We start from the raw sequence: 25,563 nt of genomic DNA, 5'->3' as shown, positions 1-25,563 counted from the left end.
AATACTTTATATATTACATTTTTGATAGTATGAAATCCCACAAAAAAATGAAATTGAATGTTGTTTATATTTCTATGGTGTTTTTAATATGCTTTAAGACAAACCATGTGTAAATTCATAATTGTTATAGCATTGCTGAGTATTTTGCAGAGAACCAAAGACAGTCTCAAAAATACAGAAATTGCTGTTGTTTCTGACGTCACAAACTACCTTGTAACCAATCAGATCAACGTGTGATCCTCAACCAGTGGATCTCTGAGCTGAGTGAGTAAGTGAGTGAGTGAGTGAGTGGAGGCGGGGCTCATTTGCATATTCAGAACCGTTTCATAAATGAGGCAAGGGTGTCGAGTTACATTTGAACTATTTTAAGGCATGAAGAAATGTTTTCATTTTGGTGACCAAACTGATTTTGGTCTGCCGCTGTCCTGCAGAGTTTAGCTCCAACCCTGATCAAACAAACTTCCTGGAAGTTTCTAGTGATCCTGAAGACCTTGATTAGCTTGCTCAGGTGTGTTTGATCAGGGTTGGAGCTAAACTCTGCAGGACCGAGTTTGAGAAACCCTGCATTACATAGGCTAGATGTAAATCATCCAGGGTCGTCTTTTAAAGAGACATTGCATTGTTGTCATATCATAGCCTACGCTGCTTCACGTCCTCCAATAACTTTCGCTTTCTTTCTCTGAAGTCCAGAACCAGTGGATCAGGTTGACGAGTGCAGTTCAGTGGCTCACAGCTCACACACACTTCACAGCTCACCGTTTTCGGTAAGTACGAGATTAAACATCAGATCTGTTCTTAAATTTGCTCGATGTGTCGATATCACTGTCGAGTGATCGAGTAAAATCCTGGAGCTGCGCTAGCTAAACATAACCATAAAAGTATCGTCATTTCGAACATCAAAATGTAAACCTCTGACTTCTGCAGTCTAAAGAATAAAAAGCGTAATTCGAACAAAAATGTGTAAAGATTGACGTTTATCTTCAAGAACTATCAAATTGTAACGAAATGTCCAAAACTGTGCAGCTATACGCGAAATGAAAATGAAACTAAACTCGATTCTCTTTAATTGCGCCAGTCTTTAAGAAAAACATATCATTAACAAATTGTGAATTTGACAAGAATGAGATACATTTTATAATGTAAAATGTAAAATTTGTATGGCCTACATTTTAACATCGACTTTAAAGGTTGTTTGTCATCCCCAAGATTGTAAACTACTAGCAACGTTTTAACAATTGCAAAAAAATATGGAGCATTTACAGTTTGTTTGTGAGCTAAAAAATACAATTTTGTCACTATTTTAGGTATTAGGCCTATTAATCAGCGCCAAAGTTTGGTTTCAGTTGCTGATTCTCTCTCAGTCATGGATCACACAGAAGAAATGGATGTTGACTCTTCACCAGTAAGTAACTTTATTATTCATTTATGAATCACACACAGGTCTAATATAACCTATATCAATGTGACAATGTCACATAAAGCAAATGGAATTTATAATTTAGGTAATTTTGAGTTTGTTTTGTTTTTTAATTAAACTGCACTTTTTAAAATAAAGGTTCTTTGTTGGCATTGATGGTTCCTTTCCATTGCACAAAATGATCTTTATAGTGGAAAAGAGTTTATTAGATTATTAAAATATTTTTCGTGGTTCTTTAAAGAACTGTTCACAGGGAGGTTCTTTGTGGAATAGAACATGGTTCTTTTGCATCACTGAGAAAAGACTTTTGGGACCTTTATTTTTAAGAGTCTATAAAACAATAGGCTAGAAGGGTAAAGTGAAAAAGAAAAACATAAGGCTTTATAGACTATACATTTCTCTTTCTCTATCCACACAGCCATATAGCAGAGGTTTTACACGGATTGCATATTTGTGCATCTTTTATATTACAAGATAAGATTACGGTAGAACATGACTATCGGCAGAGATCTCTGACTTTGTCTCCTAATAGGTTGCACTGATTTAATCATTAATCATAATTCAATAAAGGCTTGCTGACTAGACCCATAAGGTTTTAGGGTGCTTCTCAATCAGCTTCCCAGATTTTGAATCAATATTGTGAACACAAATTCGGGCACTGGTAAGGTCCCTGGCTCACTATACATTTGGACACCGATAACTCAACTTCCGTTACATGACAATGTCCGCTCATTGTAATACATAGCCTACTGTTGTTTATCAACAGATATCAAGCATTATCAATTTTTTTTAAAGCTGCTCAATGCACATTATGGAAAATGCATAGATTTTTTATATAGGCCTGCAATATTTCAGCCATAATTGAATTATAAATGTTATATACTATTATGTGTTTTAATTCTGAAATAGATTTTTTACATTCAGTATGTCATGTGTACTAAGAGTAAACTCACACTACACACAAGACCAGCTGAATGGCTGTGGTGCTTACACTATACAACTGCACTGCACAACAAGGTTTCTTGTCATGTCTGTCTTCATGCATACATTACAACACAACAATAGGGTGCAGAAACTACAGACATTTGGTCAAGATGCAGTCCCGACCAACAACAAAAAGAGATTTTCACATAAACTTAAGCGAGATTTTTCTTTTTCACCATCTGCACTGTGATTGGCTGGATTGTCTGTCATTGCATTGCACTCATGACAAGATCATGTGGCAATGACTCTCAAACATCGAGTTTTGTCACAGACGTTTAAAACAGCAATAGCAATATCCAGCCATAAGTCATATATAGTGTGAGCTTGCCTTTAGTTGGCTTGGGAGATTTACATTCCACACTTCAGAAAATGGTATGTATTTTCCGGTAAGGCAACATAGTTGTAACGTGCTGGAGAAAGCAGTCGAAGGCGAGGATCTATCTGCAAGGTTTTAATGACATAACACATAGAACAGAAAATAAAGAACTCCAGGGATAAAGAAATAAAACCACGAGTAGGACTGAACTAGTTGCAAACATACATGTACAACAACTGACAAAGTAACAAGTGAAACACAAGGGCTATAAAAATACACATTGGCAAACAAGCTTAACTAGATAATGAGGAAGCAAGATAGACCTGGGCAGATGAAACAACATGAAAAACTACATAGGACTATAAAAATTAGCACAAGACAGGAAATGACAAAAGTGAGCATTAATGGACCCTTTTCACATTGATTCTCATAAACGGAAATTGTCATAGTTGGGTAAGCGTCTATAGCAAATATAATTTTTCTATTCCCATTTGCTCCAATAACAAAAGAAGATTTGTTGCTACTACTTTTTCTTTCAGGGAAAAAATACAGAGATTGTGTTATGTTGTATTATGCTGGTCAGAAGAGAGAAAGATGTCAAATTTGCCTTTACTCCCTCAGTTGTTGTATTAGAAACACTCTCGAAGCAGCATTACTTAGTTTTAATGCGACATTTTTACACATTTAAAAATGAAAATATGAAAAAAATCTACTGCATTTGCAATACTGTGAAATGTGGAAATAATGTGGAAACGTGTCATCACAGTCTGTGTCCTTGGGTTTTCACTAAATTGTGGGACTTTTTAGAATGTGAAATACACAAAATTTGGTCAAAATGCCTGTCCAGCAAGTGTTAATGTAAATAGTCGGTTATAGGAGAGAAAATCAATATATTGGACCCATGCATTAGATCATGAAATAAAGGCAGTCTAAAAGCCTTGTCATCAGAGAAGAGATGTCACTGCAAGACGGAGGGAAAGATTACTAGGCACATACACTTAAAAACAATGAATATGTGCACAGAGAAATCATTTATAATAAATATTGCGATATTTCATTAAAAAACAATAATCGTCCATTTTGATTTCATTGTGAATTTAAGATATTCTGAGATATGATGTTGGATTGTTGTAAGTAAGAATACACAGTGATTTTATTGATATTAATATTAGGGGATTCAGCAGGCCGTAACTCCTGGAAGCACTGATGACGACGTTACAATGGAGGATTTACCGGTGAGTACCAGTCTCTGCAGCACAGTAGCAATGTATAGAGATTTTTTTTTTAAATTAGTTAGTTATTTTAAACAAAACAAACAAAAACAATATGTTTAAAGTTTATTGTAATTTCACAAAAAGAGGTTCTCGGGGTATCAGCGGCCCTGTAGGCATCGAACAACACCAGCATCAGTGGACAAGACCGTCCTTTCTGAAATGGGACATGATCACAGTAGCAGTCATGGGTTTGATTCCCACTTTCCCAGAGAATGCAAGAACTGATCAGATGTCTTCCTTTAAAGCAGAAGTTGCTCTGGATGAGAGTGTCTGTAAAATGTATAAATCTAAAGATCATCAATAAAACTTTGAAACAAACAAAATCGCTACAACTTGTTGATTCCAAAGTATCACTTGAGCAATGTGTATTTGACTAAAAGTAGGATTTTAAATAAATAAATTGTATTTTAATTGTAAAATGTATTATTTAAATAGTTTCTAAATGGTATTTAAGATGTCTTTCCTCCTGAATGTTAGGACATGTATACAGCCTCTGGAGATCAAGACTCGAGACCAACAACGGATCCAACACACCGTTCAGACTCCCAGAGAAATGAGGTACTGACCGAAGAACAGAAACTGGCCTGTAGATAATGAGTCCCATTAAATAGCAAAATACATTCATGAAAAATTGAGAATGGTTGTTAGTTTGTAGCCGTAAATAAGCACAAAATAAAGTGGCTATTATTTATTACATTGATATGGAAACAGGGAACATTTGTTCTTGATTCAGCAGATTCAACTGATACATAATCATTTTAGTAATGGTCAGGTGAGTACCAACTGAAATAATCAGTTATCACCTCTAACACACATTTTAGTAAAATGTTTGAGAAAGAAATTGCATTAAATGAAGTCTTTCTTCACAATATTCACTTATTCATTGTAATTCCACAAACTAATAATATAATATATTATTACTAATAAAATAATATTCTCACTCTCTCAGGATATCAGTGGCCCTGTCGTCACTCAACCCACCGGATACGCTGGACAACACCTTCCCAACATGAGCCGTGATCATCAGGTAAAACTAGTGTTCATTTGCTCATTCAGGACATGTAGCTACTATTGAAATGCATCACAGAGACAGCTACTGTAGAAATAGGTTGGACTTGTTATGTTTCCATTCCTTTTGTTTTCTGTTATTTATGGATAATTTTCAAAAACTGTTTGTCCTACTGTATTTTAACAGTATTGATTATTTTACCCCTCATCTTGAGATGTTTGGGCTTAATTTGAGGTTTTGAATGAAATGACTTCTGTGTGGACATGGTCTTTCCTTGTTTGATGGGATTAGTTTCAGTCATAGCAGCTTTCAGTGGCGAACAGACTTTATTTACTGAAATATTTATTTACCTGTAAATTCACAAAAAAAATATTTCAGCAGACCCTACCCTTATCAAGCAGAGATGGCGTGTCTCTTACGGAAGTAGGAAATACGACAACTCTCGTGCATCTGTTCATCCGACAACTAGTGCTATGTTTTTATCTCTGGGCAACATCTCAACTTTGCGTTACACATGTCCCGTTTCCCGTTAAGTGATGAAAATGTCCTGGTTTTCAAAAAAAAAAAAAAAAAAAACTGCTGGGAAAGATCAGTTCTACATCAAGATATAGATGGGCAAACAAGGTGGATGAGGAAGAAAAACAGGATAAAGGGGATATAAATAGATTTTGTTAGTTTGTTTTTGTAAGTTTGTGAGAGCTATTTTTTGTTGCATTTGGAGGCATTTCTTTTAGGTATTTTTCTAATACAGAAGACATTATTTCTATCATTATTTCATTTGTTTTTTTTTTATCTGTCACAATAAAACATTGTAAGTTTGTGAGAGCTATTTTTTGTTGCATTTGGAGGCATTTCTTTTAGGTATTTTTCTAATACAGAACACATTATTTCTATCATTATTTCGTTCGGGTTTTTTTTATCTGTCATAATAAAACATTGAGACATGAATATGATCACCCTAGTTTAGTATTCTATTATTATTTCTGTTTTACATTAATCTAATGTCAGGGAATTAATTTGCATGTTCACTCGGCTCATAGTCAGCGAAAAGCGCTTGGGTGCGAACACAAAAAACGCTGACGAATAACGCGTGCTGATATTCGTCCCGGTGTGTACGGGCCTTAATCCTCAGGTCAGTAACAGAAACTTTCTCTGCTGGTGTACAGTTTATCACCTCGAACCCATATTTCAGTTAAACGTAGAGATTATAGTTTATTGTAATTCCACATGCTTCTTTTACCTTATTTTTTGGTAACATTAGTTGATGGAAAAATATTCATTTTTTGCTTTGAAGTTCAAAAACGCACAGCAACAACATGTTTCAGAATACCCAAATCTACACTGTAAAAAATTTGGAGTAGGATTTACTTGAAAAAACCTTGCTAAACGATCTCACTCAGAAAATGCTAGTAATTTTACAAAGATTTGCCAAGTAAAAACCTAAACATATTTATCAGTAGCTTTAATTAGAAATCTTTAAGTTAAATTTACTTGGAATGTGGAATTAAGTAAACTTTACAAAAAATAAGTAATTTTAACTCGGCTCGTAAAAGGTTGATTAATACCGATTTCCTTTGCCTTTGTATTACACTTCACTAAAACAATAATCTTGAATTTTATTAGTCATTTATAGTATGTGCTTTACTTAGATCATCTAAGTAATTTATATATACATCATGTCAGACTTTAAGCCTTATGTGAATGCAAACACCTCAATACTTGGTAGACAGTACACACTGGTGGTAACATTTGATGGATCGTTTTTGTGTTTGAATGTGTCGTTTTAAGCAAAAAATTTACTCGAAATGTCACAAAATGGCAATTTACTACTACTGAAAACAAAAACCAATGACAAAACACTGTAAATACAGCTGGAAACCAGTGAAAAATGAACCTCATTAATTATTCAAGGTCCAGTGCATGATGGGAACCCCAGTATCAGAAAAGTTGAGTAATTTTTACTTAATTTTATTGAGTTGATATTACACTTTCATTTATACTCGCTTGAAATAAGTACTGATATGGAATTTACTTCATTTTTTAAATTCTTTTCAAGTAAATTTGAAACATTGGGTTTTTTCACTAGTATTTACTTAACCAAAAAATCATTTTTTACAGTGTACTGAACATTTGTTGGTTCATATTCATTTTGTTCATATTGTATACATTGAATGCAGGTCTAAATTTAATCTGTACTTAAATATATATAAATGTATAAAGAACCAACATTGTTGCATAGGCAGTTCACGAGCTCTTAACATGTTTGAGTCATTCTCTAATTCCTGCCTCTCTCCTCACACACTAAATATATCAATATCGATAAGTATTGATAATTAAATATCTGAAACGGTTCCAATACTTATTTTCCACAGTATTTGATACCAGTAGAGGGATCTCGTTCTCTCTTCTATCCATGTTTAATCTGTTATTTTCAACACACGGGCAATATATAACTGACATCGAAGATAGAAGCGACTATAGTTGGAAAGAGGCAAGCGTTGTTCCCGAATGCCCAAGTAAAGATGTGTCGGTTTTATAAACTTTTTTTAAACCCAGAAACTGAAACCACAATGAAAGCATCCAAAAAAGCAATATTTAACATAACAACTGTTACTCTAAAAAAGTATTGAATTACTAGTTACTAATTACCACTTCAACAGTGTAAGATTACTCTCTCTAAAAAGTATTTAATTACTAATTATTAACCTCAACCAGCTGAATAATACAAGGATAGACATGAAACTGTATAATTCTTTCAAATAAATACTATAAAATTGCATTAATTATCGTGAAACTGACCAAACAATTTAAAGGGAGAAGTTTACATTAGTTTTTAACATCAGACAATACATTTTGATGTTAAACCCACTATTGTTTTATATCGAATTATTCTAATACCAGTCTGATCTCATGACATTTCATACTTATTTTACAAGATGGCTAATTCGTACGCATTTGTAGAAGTGAGGTCGTATGATTTAGACACCTCATAAAATTCATACGAATCGCCGTGAGATCGGATTGATCTATACACCGTTTTTAGCTCAATTACATCAGAAGTAACTGTAATTAAATTACAGAAAATGAAGAGTAATCCCTTACTTTACTTATTGAAGGGAAAAGTAATTAAATTACAGTCACTAATTACTTAGTAATTAGTTACACCCAACACTGTGTATAAACAATATATACTCACTACTAAATCCAGCATAAACTCTCGCTCAATGCAACACAAACACTTAATACAGACGTCTCCAGCTGATCATCACAGCGATTGGCTGTCGTCGTACGTATTTTTCGCTTGATATTTGCATAAAGTTGAGAACTGCCCAACGTTTTGATGCTCTCATCCACCTCTCAACACTTTCTCCGGTCCACTGTCAATCCCACAATTCTCAGCATGAGTGTGAAGCTTTGAATTGAAAACACTCACTCTACAAGTGTGTATCAGTATATTGGATCCATGCATTCGCTCTTAAAGGGACAGCAGCCTAATGTTCCTGCTGCGGTCCGTGTCATTAATGTTAGTCAAACAACAAAACAGATAAAATCACTCACTGTTCTTGACTGAATAACTTTTGTAACTTCAGTTGTAAGGATTATTCTTTATTTAATTTTTCCCACTATCCAGTGATATTATATTTGATAACTAATGTCTGTAGTATTTCTGTTCCTGAATACTGTTAAACCCACCTGAAAAAACGAAAGCAGTTTCATTTGTATCTTTTATTCTATTTTTTTTCATTGCAGAATGTTTACTTGTCTATATAAGTATAGATTATATATAATATAATCATGAGATAATATTAAAAATATCCATGCGACAGTGTTTCCACATACTATAGAATTCGAATATTGATATTTTTTCAAAGTAAAGTATCGAAGTTAGACATTCCAGTATCATGACAACACTGACACATGTAGTTCAAACAGTAACTGGAAAACAAGAACTGATCAAATGTGTTCTTTTAAAACAGAAGTTGCACTGGACGAGAGTGTCTGTAAAATGTATTAACATTAATAAAAACTTTGAAACAAACAAAATAATCAATTAAACTTGTTGATTCCAAAGCAAATTTGACTAAAAATAAGATTTAAGATTTGTATTTTCCTTTTAAAATGTTTTAATTCATTTTTTTTTTTTAAGTGATGTCTAAGATGTTTCTTTCCCCGAATGTTAGGACATATATACAGCCTCTGGAGATCAAGACTCGATACCAACTCAAAATCCCCTAACGGATCAAACACACCGTTCAGACTCCCAGAGAAATGAGGTACTCTGAAGAACAGAAACAGCCCCGAGATAATGAGTCTTGTGGCAGAGAACTAGGCTAAATAAGAACAAATTACTGTTGCTATTATTGATTTTATTGATATTAAAACATTGAAAATTCCTCTTTTTTCAGCAGACCCCATTTTCATCAATCAGAGATGGTCAGATTTTTAAGGTGAGAAACTTTCTCAACTGAAATATACAGTTTATCACCTGCAAGGGCCCGATTAAATTAAGGAGAAATGCTAATATTTAAAATTATTTTATCTTATTTCTAATGAAATAGATTCAAGTGTTACTCCTTAGGTCATTTTATTAGATTAATCAAAATTGTGGGGTAACAGCGCTGTTTTATTTGGTCAGAATACATTTGAGTGTGTTGAAAGTTATGTTATAATGTTACTCTGTGCCGCTGTGAGACACGTTTTGCACACTGCAGTAAGTTAGATCGATATTAAAACATAAGCTCAATGACTTGTGTTGCCTAATGGCATGCAATTAAATTTAAATATATTGCGTGCATGATGGAGAAAGGCTGTATACTCTTACTGTGGCTGTTAGCCATTTGACAAAATAGTGTTTGAGGCATGGTACAAACATGTTACTCGTGGTAAATCAAAGAAACAAGAGATTCATACGATAAGACTGTGTTGAGCTAAATAAGTGAGACTTCAGATGCAAAAGCTATAAGTCCATCTGACATTTTTTTCTTTATATTTATATTTTTATCAGGCTCCTATTTCTACCTGAGTACTGACATTTCTGAATTTGCTGAGGCTGGGATTTAGTGAGTTTGAAGTGAAAGTATGATGAACGTATACTATGTGCGGAGGGCATTCACTCAATATTATTATCTCGTTTTTGACATAGGTGGCTTTTAGAGGCTTTTGCATCGGAGGTCTTCAATTATGTTCTTTTATCAATTTTCAGGGCTTTTTGGTTTGTTCTAAGGATGGCTCGGCTAAACAGGCCATAGGAGACTATTTAGGACATTTATGTAGCTTTTTAAACGTGCCTTGGACAAACACTACTGATTTACTTTTAAGTTTTTGTGTGTAAGCAGTTGAAAAAACTGTAACTAAAACGTCAACAAATGTACAGTATAAAACTGATAGACGGTTGTTCAGTGTTTGTCCGCTGGGGGGCGATATCCGTGAATCCGCATGATTCATGTGCTGCATGATCTGAAAACTGATAAATGCTGCCTTCAGAGGATGCGTTAGGAAACATAAGGATCGTCCACATACAATGCTACTTTCACTTGATGTTTGAAGGCAGCAAAGATGCTTTCTATTCTGTGACGACAGGTGAGCTAAAAAAATAAAGATGGTGTCTGAAAGCTGCGTTTGCTGGTTAGTGTGTGTGTGTAAATGTACGTTTTTGACCAACGTTTTCCACTTGTGAAGTAATTTCTAGTGAGAACTTATATTGTTGTGATTAAATATTCGCTTAGTTATCACCAAAGCTCACTCTATATGGCTGTGTAACGTTAGATCATTAAACTGTTTCGCTGCCTCTGAAGTCGGTCTGCTATCAGTTTCGTGGGGTGTCTTCGGTCTCAAACACTGTCACAGCGAATGAAAAAAAAAAGCTGTCTAAAAAGTTTTGGACCCAGAGATGGTCGACCCCCCGCATAAAACATACATTTTCCGAAACAGAAACAGTTGTGTTTACTGAAATCACGTGACTTTCAGTTTGGAAGAACCTCCGAACCACAGATTCGAAACAAAGGTTCTTAAAGGTTTCGAAACTTCATGAAGCATTAACCTTATTTCGAAAGCGCCCATCGCTAGTTCTAACGTTGGTGTTTTTTTTGTTGTTTTTTTTAATGTTTAACCCAAAAGTCTTATATAATAATAATAATAATAATAATAATGGTGTCCCACCCCCCACCCCACCCCCTGAATGTTAGGACTTATATACAGCAGGCGCTGGAGATCAAGACTCGAGACCAGATCTGGATGGCATAAAGTCTACAAACTCGAATAACACAACGGATCAAAAACACAGTTCAGACTCACAGAGAAATGAGGTACTAACTAAAGAACATCAATTGACCCAAAGATATTAAATAGCAAAATACAATCATGACAAATTGAGAATGGTTGTTAGTTTGTTGCAGTCAATGAGAACAAATTACTATTATTTATTGTATATTGATATTAAAACATGTTCAATCCGGGATGGTCAGTTCTTTAATTATAAGGTGAGTAACAGAAACTTTCTCAACTGAAATATACAGTTTTCACCTCTAGCTCATATTTTTGTCCAATTTAGAGTCTTGTAATTTGGTGTAATTTCACAATATTCTTTTTGCTTGGTTGGTGGAATAGAAGTAGAAAACACACCCAAATCATTTTGCCCCCATTGGAATAAATAGGTAATTGTGGGAAGAGGGATTTGTTTTCCATCACACTAAACACACTGCTGATGTCATCGCATGTCAACCTATCAGTCGATTGAAAAGAGAGTCAGTCTCTTGCGATAGGCCGCTATAGTACTCTATGTATTTTGCTTCCAGTTCATGCCAAAATAGGCAGAACCTCAACACTACTGGCCATAGCGGTTCCATAGACGGTTATTTGATGGGACAGTAAGTATAGTATTAAAGGATTAGTTCACTTCAGAATTCATTTCCTAATAATTCACTCCACGTCATCCAAGAAGTTCATGTCTTCCTTTCTTCAGTCGAAAAGGTTTTTGAGTAAAACATTTCAGAATTTTTTCCATATAGTGACTTCAATGGGGACCAACAGGTCGAAGCTCCAGATGTGAGTTTCAGTGCAGCTTCAGAGTCTCGGCACGATCCCAGCCGAGGAATAAGAGTTTTATCTAGACAAATCTCAAATCTCTCCACTCGATTTTTCAGAGAACAGGGGTTACTATAGTAACCTATTGTTTTCTATGGAATGATAAAATACAGGTCTAAATTTAATGGTGGGAAATGTCATATCTGTATTGTTTAAAGAACCAACATTACCTCAGCCTGGCTGCAGTGTCAGTACACACATGAGTGAGACACAGAGAAGCTGTGCATAAATGCATAAATCTAAAGGTCAATAAAAAAAATAGTATTTGATATCAAAGTATCGATTGAGCATTGTGAATTTTACTAAAAATATCTAATCCAGACCTACTGATTTAAAATGTAAGTTGCATTTAAGTGTACAATTTAAAAAAAATAATAATAATAATTAATGGTGTTTTTTTTCCCCCTGAATGTTAGGACTTAAATTCAGCAGGCGCTGGAGATCAAGACTCGAGACCAACTCCGGATGACATGAAGTCTACAAACTCGATGAACACAACGGATCAAAAACTGCGTTCAGACTCGCAGAGAAATGAGGTACTAACTAAAGAACATAAATTGACCCGTAGATAATGAGTCCCATTAAATAGCAAAACACATTCATGACAAATTGAGAATGTTTGTTAGTTTTTTTGCAGTCACTGAGAACAAATTACTATTATTTATTGTATTGATATTAAAACATGTTTCAATTCAGCAGACCCCACCATCATCAACCAGAGATGGTCAGTTCTTTAATGATAAGGTGAATATAACTGAAATATACAGTTTATCACCTCTAGCTCATATTTTAGTCCAATTTAGAGTCTTGTAGTTTAGTGTAATTTCACAGTATTCTTTTTGCTTGGTTGGTGGAATAGAAATATTTTTTATTTATAAGGTTTTAAGACTCGTGTTTCTTATTAAACACACCCAAATAATTTTGCCCCCATTGGAATAAATGGGTAATTGTGGGAAGAGGGATTTGTTTTCCATCACACTAAATGCACTGCTCATCATCGCATGTCAACCTCTCAGTCGATAGAAAAAAGAGTCCGTCTCCTGCGATAGGCTGCTATAGTACTGGATGTATTGTGCATCCAGGTTACGCCAAAATTGGCAGAACCTCAACACTACTGGCCATAGCGGTTCCACAGACGGTTATTTGATGGGACAGCAAGTATAGTATTAAAGGATTAGTTCAATTCAGAATTAATTTCCTGATAATTTACTATGCCCCACGTCACCCAAGAAGTTCATGCCTTCAATGGGGTTCAACGGGTCGAAGCTCCAGATGTGAGTTTCAGTGCAGCTTCAAAGTCTCGACAGGATCCCAGCCAAGGAATAAGAGTCTTATCTAGACAAATCATCAGCCATTTAAAAACAACAATACAATGACATTTTAACGAATAATGCCCGTCTTGCATATCCACATCTTCACACATAACATAATCACGTTGAAAGGTTACACGTGTTCCGGTTCAAAAACTGTAGGTCTATACATTCGCCTATGTCAGCTTGACCTTTCAACCTGATTATGTATCGCAGAGCTAGTGCATGACGAGCTGTGGTTAAAAAGTATATAAATGTTTATTTTTTTCTTGAAAATTGTGGATGGCTTGTCTATAAGACTCTTATTCCTCGGCTGGGATCGTGTCGAGACTTTGAAGCTGCACTGAAACTCCCATCTCTGGACCTTCGACCTGTTGGATCCCATTGAAGTCACTATGTGGAGAAAAATATTGGAATGTTTTCTTCATTTCTTTTCACCTCATTTCTAAGAAAGAAAGAAAGACATGAATATCTTGGATGAGGTGGGGGAGAGTAAATAGGAATTTTTTAGTCAGGATCTTCCTCTCGACAGATGATGCTTCTCTCATCCCCGTGTCTGGGTGAAGTTGATTGAGAGTGAGAACCGTGTTGATACACCTGGCTGGTGCTTGCTTATGAAACGATGTAGTAAACTATGAGGATTGCTGTTCTCAAGTAGCAGAATCCACTTCATAGATGGTCAAATACGTCAGCTAGTTTATTGGTCAATTAATTTTGTTTATAATGTTTCTTTGGAATGATAAAATACTCGCTAGATTTAATGGTGAGAAATGTCACATCTGTATTGTATAAAGAACCAACATTACCTCAAGTGTCAAGCAAGTGTCAGAACACACACACACGAGTGTGACAGAGAGAAGCTTTAATCGAGAAACACGAAGACAAATAATAGTCCAAACAGAAGCCAAAACCAACCAACGTCAGGCAACCAATAACTGTAGATCAAACCCTAATCAAACTCCCTCATGTGGCGGAAGGGGGAATAACAGCTCGGTCACACATTTTAATGACTTGGGCAATTATTTTAGGAAGGTGACAATATGACAAATCACATGTTATTGTATGGTTTGGTCATTGATTTGCTAGTTAGTTCACAGGTCATTAACTCATGTTAACAAGTTGACTTTAATAATGTAGTAGTAAATGTTGAAATGAACAAACTAAGATTAATAAATGCTGTAAAAGTATTGTTCATTCACAGTTCACGTTAACTAAAGTAGTTTACTAATGTTAATATTGAAACTATTGTTGGTGTGTATATTATTTTTAACATGGTGTTTCATGAAGATTTTTTCTGAATTTTAGAGCTCACACACAGCAGGAGCTGAAGGACTAGACTCCGGAGCGACTCGGAGTGACGTGAAGAAACCAAGCAGGATCGCCTCAATGGACATACATGGACATACTCATGGACATGTGTATCGAACATACAGTTCAGAATCGCAGACAGAAGAGGTACTGACTGAAGAGTAGTTTATAGTCATTAATTATTCAATTATCATGGACTGATTTAAATGTACTTTATTTCTTTATTGTTGCCAGCTGTTCAATTCAAAACTAATTTACAAAATGAAATGTGCTTAGGATAGAAAGAATATCAAATATGAAAACATTAAGTACTAATGCTATGGTGAAGTTTATCTTTTGAATTTATTCTTTAACATAAAATGGTTCATAAACTCTACTTAATTTTCTTTTCAAATTTAACCCTGATTTCATATCTATTTTCCCTATAACAGGACAATAGTAAAGTTGGGGATGAATCACAGTCTTCAGAACCAGTGGATGTTGCTAAATTTACAATCAAAGTGGACTGGAGAGAACCATTTCCAGAGAGATGGAAAGCATCATTACAGAGAGCTGTTCAGAGCTGGTTGTTAAAGGAGCTGAAAGGACAAGCATCTGTCCACCTCATTAAACTCATGGATGATGTGTCCTGTGCAGAGGTGCAGATAACGCCATCAACAGGTGATATTATGATTTATGATAACTCGCTTTAATACCTTTTCAGTTCCGATCTCATGGATGCTAGCATCTCAAATACTAGCAATTACAGATTACATCCTTAGAAATAATGAGTAATGCATTTAGTCAAATAACACTTTTCAAAGTTATGAATGACAACAACTGTTTAAGGCTGTTGCGTACCAAAAAGTGATGACTCTAACAATAACTATGACTATAATAATAAGTATATTAGCATCCAAACCAAAGGATGAGATGCAGTTCACGTTACCATTACCGTTACCCCTACCATTGTTTTGAGGGCCCCCCCTAAAACACAAAGACTATTTAAATACGAATCTTGCATGTTCTGTGTGATTGAATGGTGCAGCATTTCATTTACCACACACACACACACACTGAAGCACGTGTGACGCTTGCGCTGTTTTTTTGCCTAAATGAGGACATGAATGCATGAACTTCCTTTCCAGGCTCTAGATCCAGTTTGAAAGTCACTTCTTGATCATTTAACCGCTTCATTTGAGAAAAACTGGCATCATGACAAACTCAAAAGGTCTTCACAGCAACCCGTCAAAATAAAATTTCTGTTTAACTTGACAGAAATATATTACTGTTGTACAGTAGAAATACGGTCATTGTGCAGTACGTTATTTGACAAAAAGTTTAATTTTCTATGATTAAATTTGATGATAAATGAATGATAAAATATTTGTTTCATGTCTTCATTTTATTACCAAAAAAATGCAACATAAAAATTCACACTAATTCTGTATATATATATATATATATATATATATATATATATATATATATATATATTAGGGCTGTGCAAAAGTTAATTGCGATTAATCGCATCCAAAATAAAAGTCTGTTTTACATAATATATTTGAGTGTGCTGTATATAATTATTTTGTATATATAAATACCTATGCATGCATGTATATATTTAAGAATTATTTGCGCTTAAATTCTGTATATATATATAAATACATAATCTATATTATATAAATATAAATATTTTATATAGGAATAACATATTTTCTTAAACATATACATGCATGTGTGTGTATTTATATATACAAAATAATTATATACAGCACACTCAAATATACTATGTAAACACAGACTTTTATTTTGGATGCGATTAATCGCAATTAACTTTTGCACAGCCCTAATATATATATATATATATATAAATGTTGTATAAGTTTAGTGATTCATAATACATGATTTCAATTAATTAGACATGTTTTTTGATTGCTAAAAATACGTTTTTGATTTACACCACGTATCTGTAACACACCTGCTCCGCTACAAAAAAAATCCTAGGGGAAACACTGTCATAGCAATTTATCAGGCAATCTTCACTTCTATTGTCAGCAGCGACCGTCAAATCCCACACTCGTTATAAATTAAAAAATTGCGAAAGTCTCTTTAAAGAAAGCCTGCAACCTTCGTGAAGCCTGCAACCTCAAAAATAGTGTAACGTCTGCCAACACTGCGGTACACAGGGAAGCAGACCAGAGGGCGTTTTTTAATGGATGTGAATGAAGGAGAGGCTTAACTACACTGAATAAACTGCTTTTGTGAGGAAGTAGCTTATAATTTAATGAATGAAAAATTAAAATTGTAAAAAATCAGACCATTGTTCCAGACAAAAAGACTGTTGCTGCGTACCAATTCGCATACTCTCTGTCCTAAATAGTATTCAACATTAGAATTAGTGTCCCAAATCATAGTATGTTGTAGTATATTATAGTATGTTGAATATACTGTAATACAGGCCCCCCAACTAAGCCTATGTTTTTTGATGGAGTTTTGATTCCTTTCGACATTCTTCACGACTTGCTTTTTGGGTTGCTTAGTTGGGGACATTTAATTTTATATAAACAATATCATTACAACATTATTTTCCTGTTATCTCTGTAAAGCTGCGTTGAAACAATCTGCATTGTAAAATGACTTGAAATGAGTCTTCCAAAGATACCCGGATGGTCTACTTTTCTATTTAGAATCCGAAGTGTTGATCTATGCAAACTCAACGGCTAATATCACCCACGACCCATTGCGTGCCGGTAAAAGGATTCGAATGTACGTTTTGTACCTGTAAATGTTGCGTATTAATACATGGGTATTAACGATGAGACCAGGCTCTCCAGTCAGGTTTTTTTTTTTGCATTTAATAGAGTTAACAATATCAAATGTTCTCAAAAATATACACTGCAATACATAATTGCCAACATCAAAATTCACACATTTGCAGTTGGTAAAATAGTGTGAGCTAAAAACTCAAGTGCTACATTTCTAAATTAATCACAAATCATGTATATTGTTGTGCAAATCTAAGTTGAGTGGTCTTAGTTATCTTGTACTGCTTCATTAGTTTTGTTAAAGGAGTAGTTCACTTTAAAAAAATAACTTTTGCTGATAATTTACTCACCCCCATGTCATCCAAGATATCCATGTCTTTCTTTCTTCGGTCGAAAAGAAATTAAGGTTTTTGATGAAAAGTAACATTACAGCATTTTTCTCTATATAATGGACTTCAATGGGAACCAAACGGTTCAAGGTCCAAAAAACAGTTTCAGTGCAAACTGTTCAAAGGGCTTTAAACGATTCCAGACGATGAATAAGGGTCTTAAGCGAAACAATCGCTCATTTAAAAAAAAAAAAAAACAAGTTTAAGTTTTGAAGAAAGAATGACATGACAATATCTTGAATGACAGATGGGGGTGAGTAAATTATCAGCAAAAGTTTTTTTTAAAAGTGAACTACTCCTTTAATATGCATTCTTTTTTAGTTCATATGTCATAGTATAAGTAGTCAAGTTAATGTTTTTCAATAAATATTCTTTTTTGTCAAATTGTTGTTTTTAATACTGCATTCAAAGTACTCTTATGTTCCTCTGTAGCTCTGGAAGAAATAAAAAAGTTCAAGTCTATACCTTTGACCTTTAAACATGAGAAAAAGGAAGCAACTGCATGGATCGGTCAAGGTAATACAGATTCTGTGACTGGACAACAAAACCCCTCCATGCTGAACGAGAGCAGAGAATCACCACCACAGGTATCATGCTTACTTAATCTAGAATTATGGAAAAAGGGCACACTCAGCTCATTGTCATGTTCTGTCTATGCTAACAACAAAAACATTTTAACAACACTAACAGCATAAATATTAGTATTGAAATTTTAGAGTTCTGGGCATACTGTGAAATGAAATGATTAATTATTAATATAATTATTAGAAATTATTATATATAATAATAATAATTATTACTATTATAATATATGCGAAGTTTTCGAGCGGCCATCTACTATTCCCTACCGACTGAGGGCATCATTCATTTACAGCCAAAACACTGACCTTAAATCCCCCGATTTGCAGCGTTTAAGTTTCACAGAATTAGTTTTACGATTTATGTAAATGAATTGTTACTTCAGATGTTGTTTGTAATTGTTCATGGTCTTTTCGGAGAGGATGCGTCACATACAGTATAGTGAAATCATTAATGTGTATGTCTTCAGCACACTTCTGACTAGCGGTGTGACGGTGTTTGATACGATACACTTGTGTCACGGTTCGGTACGTTATCGATAAAGCAAAAAGAAAGAAATGCCAGATAAATTTCCTTTACAATATTTTTATGAAAACTAACATCATAAATTATGATATTTTTATTACTTTGAGAAATGATGGAGCTATACTTGACTTTTCTTTGGAGCAAATAAAACAAAACCACTCCTTGGACAAAATGAAATGTAATATTGTAGTAGTTACAAACAAAGGTTTATTTTAGTTCAGATTAACATTTGTATTCATAATATCCAAATAAAACTGACGTAATGTTACTTGAAAGCATCATAGCCTTCTATTCCTGGCAAACTTCCTTGGTTACAGTTAGTTAGTGTTACTGCAGTTAACCCACGGTGAATGTTGATGTTCTGTGGACACTGAATCGTTCATTCATGGCACAAAGTTTCTTCCTGGTTTCCACGTGAATGTTTCTGTTTCTCACTAGATCTCGCAGCGATGTTATTACTTCAGTGGTGAATTCAAATTTGTTCTTTACTGGATTTCACTGATTAAGATTGGCTCACGCTGCATTGGTCCTGATAAACGGTCCTTCAACCACTCAATAACGAGTAGCTTGGTTTCGTTCCTTACATTACATTTGCCATTTGATGTTGGGCAACGTTGTGGTCGCGCCAGCGTCTCTTACAGTATGAGAGCGCCTGCCACGCGTGACGTGCCTACATTTGAAATAACAAAATTTTGGTCGGCTGGAAAAATGGTCCAATGAACTGTTCGGTTTAAAAATGTGTACCGAAAGCCTCGTACCGAACGGTTCAATACGAATACGTGTATCATTACACCCCTACTTCTGACACCGGTAACTAACTGAGCTAACACATTTATTAATGAACATATATCCTTGTTTAGTTGAAGGAATGAATTCGATTGAGCATTGCAATAAATATTAATACAAGCCTCTGTTACTAAATTGCACTATATTGTTTTAAAATTCAAAGTTTACCATGTAGCAGTCCGCATTATTTGTATCAATACGTTATGAAGTGTGTGTATTTAAAGGAGTAGTTCACTTTTGAAAAAACTTTTGCTGATAATTTACTCACCCCCATGTCATCCAAGATGTCCATGTCATTCTTTCTTCAGTCGAAAAGAAATGAAGGTTTTTGATGAAAACATTCCAGGATTTTTCTCCATATAATGGACTTCAATGGGAACCAGACGGTTCAAGGTCCAAAAGAAACTAAGTACAAACTGCAAACTTGTTCAAAGGGCTTTAAACGATTCCAGACGATGATTAAGGGTCTTATCAAGCGAAACGATCGCTCGTTTTATAAATAAATAACAAAGTTTGCGTTTTATAAGCTCAAACGCTCGCCTTGCTCTGTTCTGTAACGCACTCCTGTTCGAACTCGTTCATCAAAATGAACAAATCTTTTTCCGAGTCATTTGGTTCATTCGGCGAAAGAAACGAACTAATTGATTCGGAAAAAGATTTTTTCATTTTGTTGAACGAGTTCGAACAGGAGAGTCACGAACGTGCACCCCAGAACAGAGCAAGGCAAGCGTTTGATCTTATAAAACTTAAACTTTGTTATTTTAAAATGAGCGATCGTTTCGCTTGATAAGACCTTTATTTATCGTCTGGAATCGTTTAAAGCCCTTTGAACAAGTTTGCAGTTTGTACTGAAAGTTTCTTTTGGAACTTGAACCGTTTGGTTCCCACTGAAGTCAACATTATATGGAGAAAAATGCTGGGACGTTTTCATTAAAAACCTTAATTTCTTTTCGACTGAAGAAAGTAACACATGGATATTTTGGATGACATGGGGGTGAGTAAATTATCAGTAAAAGTGAACTAATCCTTCAACTTTCCGATTGAGCAACATCTGTGCAGACTCTAAAAGACAGTGCAAGCTTCTATGGCGTTTTACTAGAATTACAGTTTCCATATGAGTGAAGTGTTATGTAAATGTTGTTGAATTATTTAACTTATTCTGCTGAGACTGGCCAGACACTTGATTTTTAGTCCAATTTTCACCCGAAGCGATCAGGGGGCATGGCCTAAATTGATGCATGTCGCAAACGACTTTTTGTCCAAAAAATCCTCAATTGTGTGATGTCATTATGATTATTTTACTGCTCCCAATCATGTCCCACACGATCCCAAATCATATCAAACATGTTTGCAACCGGATGCTGTGTCCTTCTATAGCTGAAACTTGCCACCCTCTAAACATGAAAATGTGTACGTATTGATAAAAATAAAGAAATCACCCATTTAGATTTTTTTCTACTTCTACTGTTTTTTCTTCCCGTTGAACAAAACTCACACCAGGAGAACTCATCATTTATGACATGTAACAATAGTTTGCCATTTTAATTGAGTTATTTTAAATGTCACTGTGGGCAGATTAAATCAAATCCCATTAAATGTGTTTAGGTGAACAGCACTGGACCATCAGAAGTTGCTGCAACTAACAGTTCAGCAACTTCCACTGTGCCCCTCTATCAGTTCTGGTACATGCATCACGCTTACAGAAAGGAGATGGAGCAAATTGAGAAACAGTATGGAGTCTCTATTCGTGCAGAAGTGTCAGTCTCAATCAAACCCACCAAGAGCCCAAGCCCTGATTCTGTGTCTAAAGCCACTGATGACTTTTACAAACTTGTTCAGGGATGTGTTGGTAATTTTAGTCAAGCTGCCATTAACCATGATCAAATGGATTCAGATCTTGTGAAGCAGGCCCTTCGTCACATCCAGTCGGAGGAGGCAAAGATGATGTTCACCATGTCTGCTAGTGACTGCCTGTTCTTTGGACCGAAGAAACTTACAGACGTGATTAAAAGAGAGTTTGAAGGAACAAGAGTGGAAAGCCAATTCAATGAAAAATCAAGCCAAATGAATAAAGACTTTTTTTCTCCACAAAGCAGGTCTTCCTTTAACATGGACACAAAGGATCTTCCAACTCATCTAGAGATGGACACGGTTCATGGGGATCTGATGAAACTTTCCTATAAGGAGCAATTATCACAGCTTGAAACAAAGTACGGAGTGTCATTTAATGAAGAAAAACAGCAGAAAAATTCAACCATTAAAGTTCAAGCTCGATCCAAAGGAGTTCAACATAATAATCTTGAAAGTCATGCCGTCAGAGCTTTAACACAACTCTACCAGAAACTTGCATCCGCCGCTGTCACCTGTGAACTCAAAAACCCTAAAGACGCAACTCATGTGGCATCAGCAGTAGAGAAACTTCAGCAGGAGCTTCATTGTGTCGTTGTAGAAGATGCTTCGAGTGGCTGGAGGCTCGTTGGACTGCCAGAACATCTCGGTCCTGCCGTTGCTGAAATCGAGAAGAGACTTCAGAAGAGTGTGTTTGATGATAAGAAGAAGAAATCGATTGGTTACGCAGGGGACGTTCCTCATGCAAGAGGAATCCAATGGTATCAGACGCCTGATTACGGACCAGGAGCAGTGGGAGGATCAGTACGGGAAGAGGGAGTGAATTTTAAAGGGTGGAGTGAAGCTGATAAGGGTGTCATTGATGATATAAAAGAAAAATCTAGAAATGACAGTAAAGATGCTCGTGCTGAAGAGGAGACGTGTTCTATTTGCATGGACAGCTATACAGACAAGAAAAAACTGAAATGTGGGCATGAATTCTGTCAGGATTGTATTCGCTTGTCAGTGGAGAGTATGGGACCCATCTGTCCTGTGTGTAAGGAAGTCTTTGGGATATTGGAGGGAAACCAACCAGATGGAACAATGCGTGTAACAAACAGCAGAATGAGTCTTCCTGGATATCCACGTTGTGGCACTATTGAAATCAACTATCACATACCCAGTGGGATTCAAACGGTAAGAACACATAAAACTGAATTGTTCTCGACTTGTGATTTTAAAAAATTTTTTACAATATACTAAATTACAGCACTTGGTAGAAGGTCTGTAGACCTTGTGTTTCCAATAAATCATTCCTCTTGGCCGGGGCATCAAAATGTGCTCCTGGAGGGCCACTGTCCTGCAGAGTTCAGCTCTAACTCACCTCAACACGCCTGCCTAGAAGTGTCTATTAAACCTAGTTATACCTTGATTAGTTGGTTCTGGTGCGTTTGATTTGAGTTGGAGCGGAACTCTGCAGGACCAGGTTTGGACACTCCTGGGGCCTGTACCATGATGGTAGTTGAACAAACTCAGGGTTGCAGGACTAGTTTCGAGTTGACAACCAAAACAATCCAACCAGGCTTTGTTGGTACCATGACGCTGATCATCAATTTTCTCTGTCAACTCAGGCTTTGATCCTGAGTTAAGGAGTTTAGGTGCGACATCAGTAGCGAACAGCCAATCACATGCTGAGAGAGTGAAACTCATTCAAAACTCATTTAAATTAATTTCTCGCGAGAGAAGCAGCACAATTCACTTATTAAATAAAAGTATAGAGGACAACTAAAAGAAAGTCTCGCTACTGTATATTAGTGCAAGAAAAAGTTGTGAAGTTAGTTTATGTTGATAAAGGTATAGAGAGAAATGAACATTTAAGCTCACATGTAGTCATTTTATAGCTTCATTTATTGATTCTAAAGCATATTTATATTGCCTTTGTATACGTATTCATTTAAAATCTGCATAATAATAATTGAAGAACTTAAATTAGTTTGTTAAGGGATATAATAATTACAGAAATAATTTCTAAATCATACAAATTTATTTACTAAAAGCCATGATTTTGTCTTTTAAAATTATTTGCTGTGGAGTGACTTTATCGTGTCATACATGTGTCACTTTGCTCACAGCTGATTGGTCCAAGTTCGGTTTGTAGATCGTTTTTAATATTTACATTGTTTTCTTTAATGTTATGGTACAGTAAATACATCTAAAATCATTTTTAGAAGAAGCATCCAAACCCTGGACAGCCTTTTCAAGGGACAAGTCGTCGCGCGTACTTACCAGACAATCCTGAAGGAAACGAAGTGCTCAAACTGCTGCACAGGGCTTTTAATCAGAAACTGATCTTTACTGTTGGGAAATCTACAACTACGGGTGCAGATAATGTGGTCACCTGGAATGATATTCATCATAAGACTGAAACATACGGTGGAAGGTATGAGCTCATATAAACTCTCCTGAAAAGAACAGTAATCAAACATTATATATTTATTTGACATGTAAAAACAGTAGTATATTTGAACTTTTTTTTTATTTTTTTATCTGTCCACAGTTTTTCTTATCCAGACCCTGATTACCTGAAGAGAGTGAAAGAAGAGTTAAAGGCCAAAGGCATTGAATGACAATTTGATTGGTATGTTCTAAAAAGCACATCTTAAAGTTTGTATTACAGCAAAATGAGTCTAAATTGAATATTAATATGAAGGTTTACTTATGCAAGTAGAGTATTTCAGTTTTTCATTTTCTTTTAAATATCTACTCAAACACCTCATATTGGCTTCACTTTTGGCAAATTATTATGCAATAAAGAATTATTGGTAAAATGTTTATTTATCAATTTATATGAAAAAGAGAACATTGGACAATGTGTCTAAATTAATTTCCGCAGGCGTTTTATAAAATTTGTGTGCTTTTAATTAAGGTGATGGGCTTTCATGATGTTTAATTTGTAATAATGTTTAAGCAATGTGATTTTCATGCTTAAATGCCGCTGAATAGTCAAGTGAGCATATAAAGTACAAGTAAAGGCATCTTTGTTTTTGTCATGATCATGTGTAGTACTTCTTGTACTACTGTGATTATAATTAGTAAATACATTTTATATATATATATATATATATATATATATATATATATGTATGTATGTATATATATATATATATATATATATATATATATATATATATACACGCGCGCACACACACACGAATTAGTGGTGGAAGGTTTGATTAATGGTAGTTAAGCCTGGTGCTTCATTGTATTATTTGAAGACTGTCTCTAAGATGTCGTATCGCTTTTTCTTGTTTGCATTTCCCAGTTAATCCATGTTTTAGCTCTTGATTTTAGAGAGAAAAACACAGTTGCGTCTCAGATCAAATTCATATGATAAAAATCTTGATTTTTGTTCAGTCGTGATTAACTTATGGAACCAAAAATTGTAAGACATTGTTCACATGTCACAAATAAAACAAAGTATGATCTTTCAATGGTTTACAAGTTTTTGTTACAATTACTTTATCTTTTCTAGTGATTAAAAAAATGTGTTTATATTCATTATAACCACCTCTTCCTTGCCAAACAGCATTGGGAATTCTTGATCATTCCTAGACAACATTAAAAAATATAATGTTTTAGCCATCAATAAGGATAGTACAATCGAATGATTAAGAAATAGTGAGAGCATAGACAAAGTGATATGACGTATTGAAAATTTTAAGTGCTTAAAGATGCAATGCGTTTTCTGCTGCTTTTTGTCATTGTCCGGGATTAGGCTGTCCGGATAGGGTTGGGAAGATCATTCCAGCAAGCAACAGTAAACAAAAACATTGATTTTGTGCCTCTGTGATGAGACCACAAGAGGTCACTCACTTACCTACCGCAGGCTCCTAGAGGGCATGATAAGTCATAAGAGAGAGTGGAAGTAGGAGGGTACCGAACACGTGGCCATCCTGTAGGCAAGGAGTAATGTCTTAAACTTGATGTGAGCTGTAACAGGAAGCCAGTG

The 25,563-nt window shown here is 35.1% G+C and overlaps 1 protein-coding gene across 7 annotated transcripts; it reads left to right on the top strand.

Moving 5' to 3' along the window:
- Positions 1-425: 425 nt before the first annotated feature.
- LOC120473412 (E3 ubiquitin-protein ligase DTX3L) lies at positions 426-25,045 on the top strand. 7 transcript variants are annotated; one of them, XM_089125373.1, is made up of 17 exons: positions 426-764; positions 1,305-1,402; positions 3,890-3,952; positions 4,469-4,549; positions 4,725-4,763; positions 4,941-5,018; positions 9,182-9,274; positions 9,410-9,448; positions 11,186-11,305; positions 12,500-12,619; positions 12,780-12,827; positions 14,699-14,848; positions 15,133-15,361; positions 18,270-18,424; positions 21,333-22,751; positions 23,783-23,994; positions 24,112-25,045. In XM_089125373.1, the coding sequence occupies exons 2-17, from the start codon at positions 1,364-1,366 to the stop codon at positions 24,179-24,181; spliced, it is 2,955 nt and encodes a 984-aa protein (XP_088981499.1). In that variant the 5' UTR covers positions 426-764; positions 1,305-1,363; the 3' UTR covers positions 24,182-25,045. The 7 variants fall into 7 exon arrangements, with proteins under 7 accessions (XP_088981499.1, XP_088981496.1, XP_088981497.1 ...); XM_089125370.1 differs by having other exon boundaries at positions 428-764; positions 1,344-1,402; positions 9,407-9,448; XM_089125371.1 differs by having other exon boundaries at positions 428-764; positions 4,728-4,763; positions 9,407-9,448.
- Positions 25,046-25,563: the final 518 nt, after the last annotated feature.

This window comes from Pimephales promelas, chromosome 21, assembly GCF_988280905.1.
Source record: "Pimephales promelas chromosome 21, fPimPro1.hap1.1, whole genome shotgun sequence".
NCBI lineage: Eukaryota > Metazoa > Chordata > Actinopteri > Cypriniformes > Leuciscidae > Pimephales > Pimephales promelas.
This window is presented reverse-complemented; position numbering and strand designations above follow the sequence as displayed.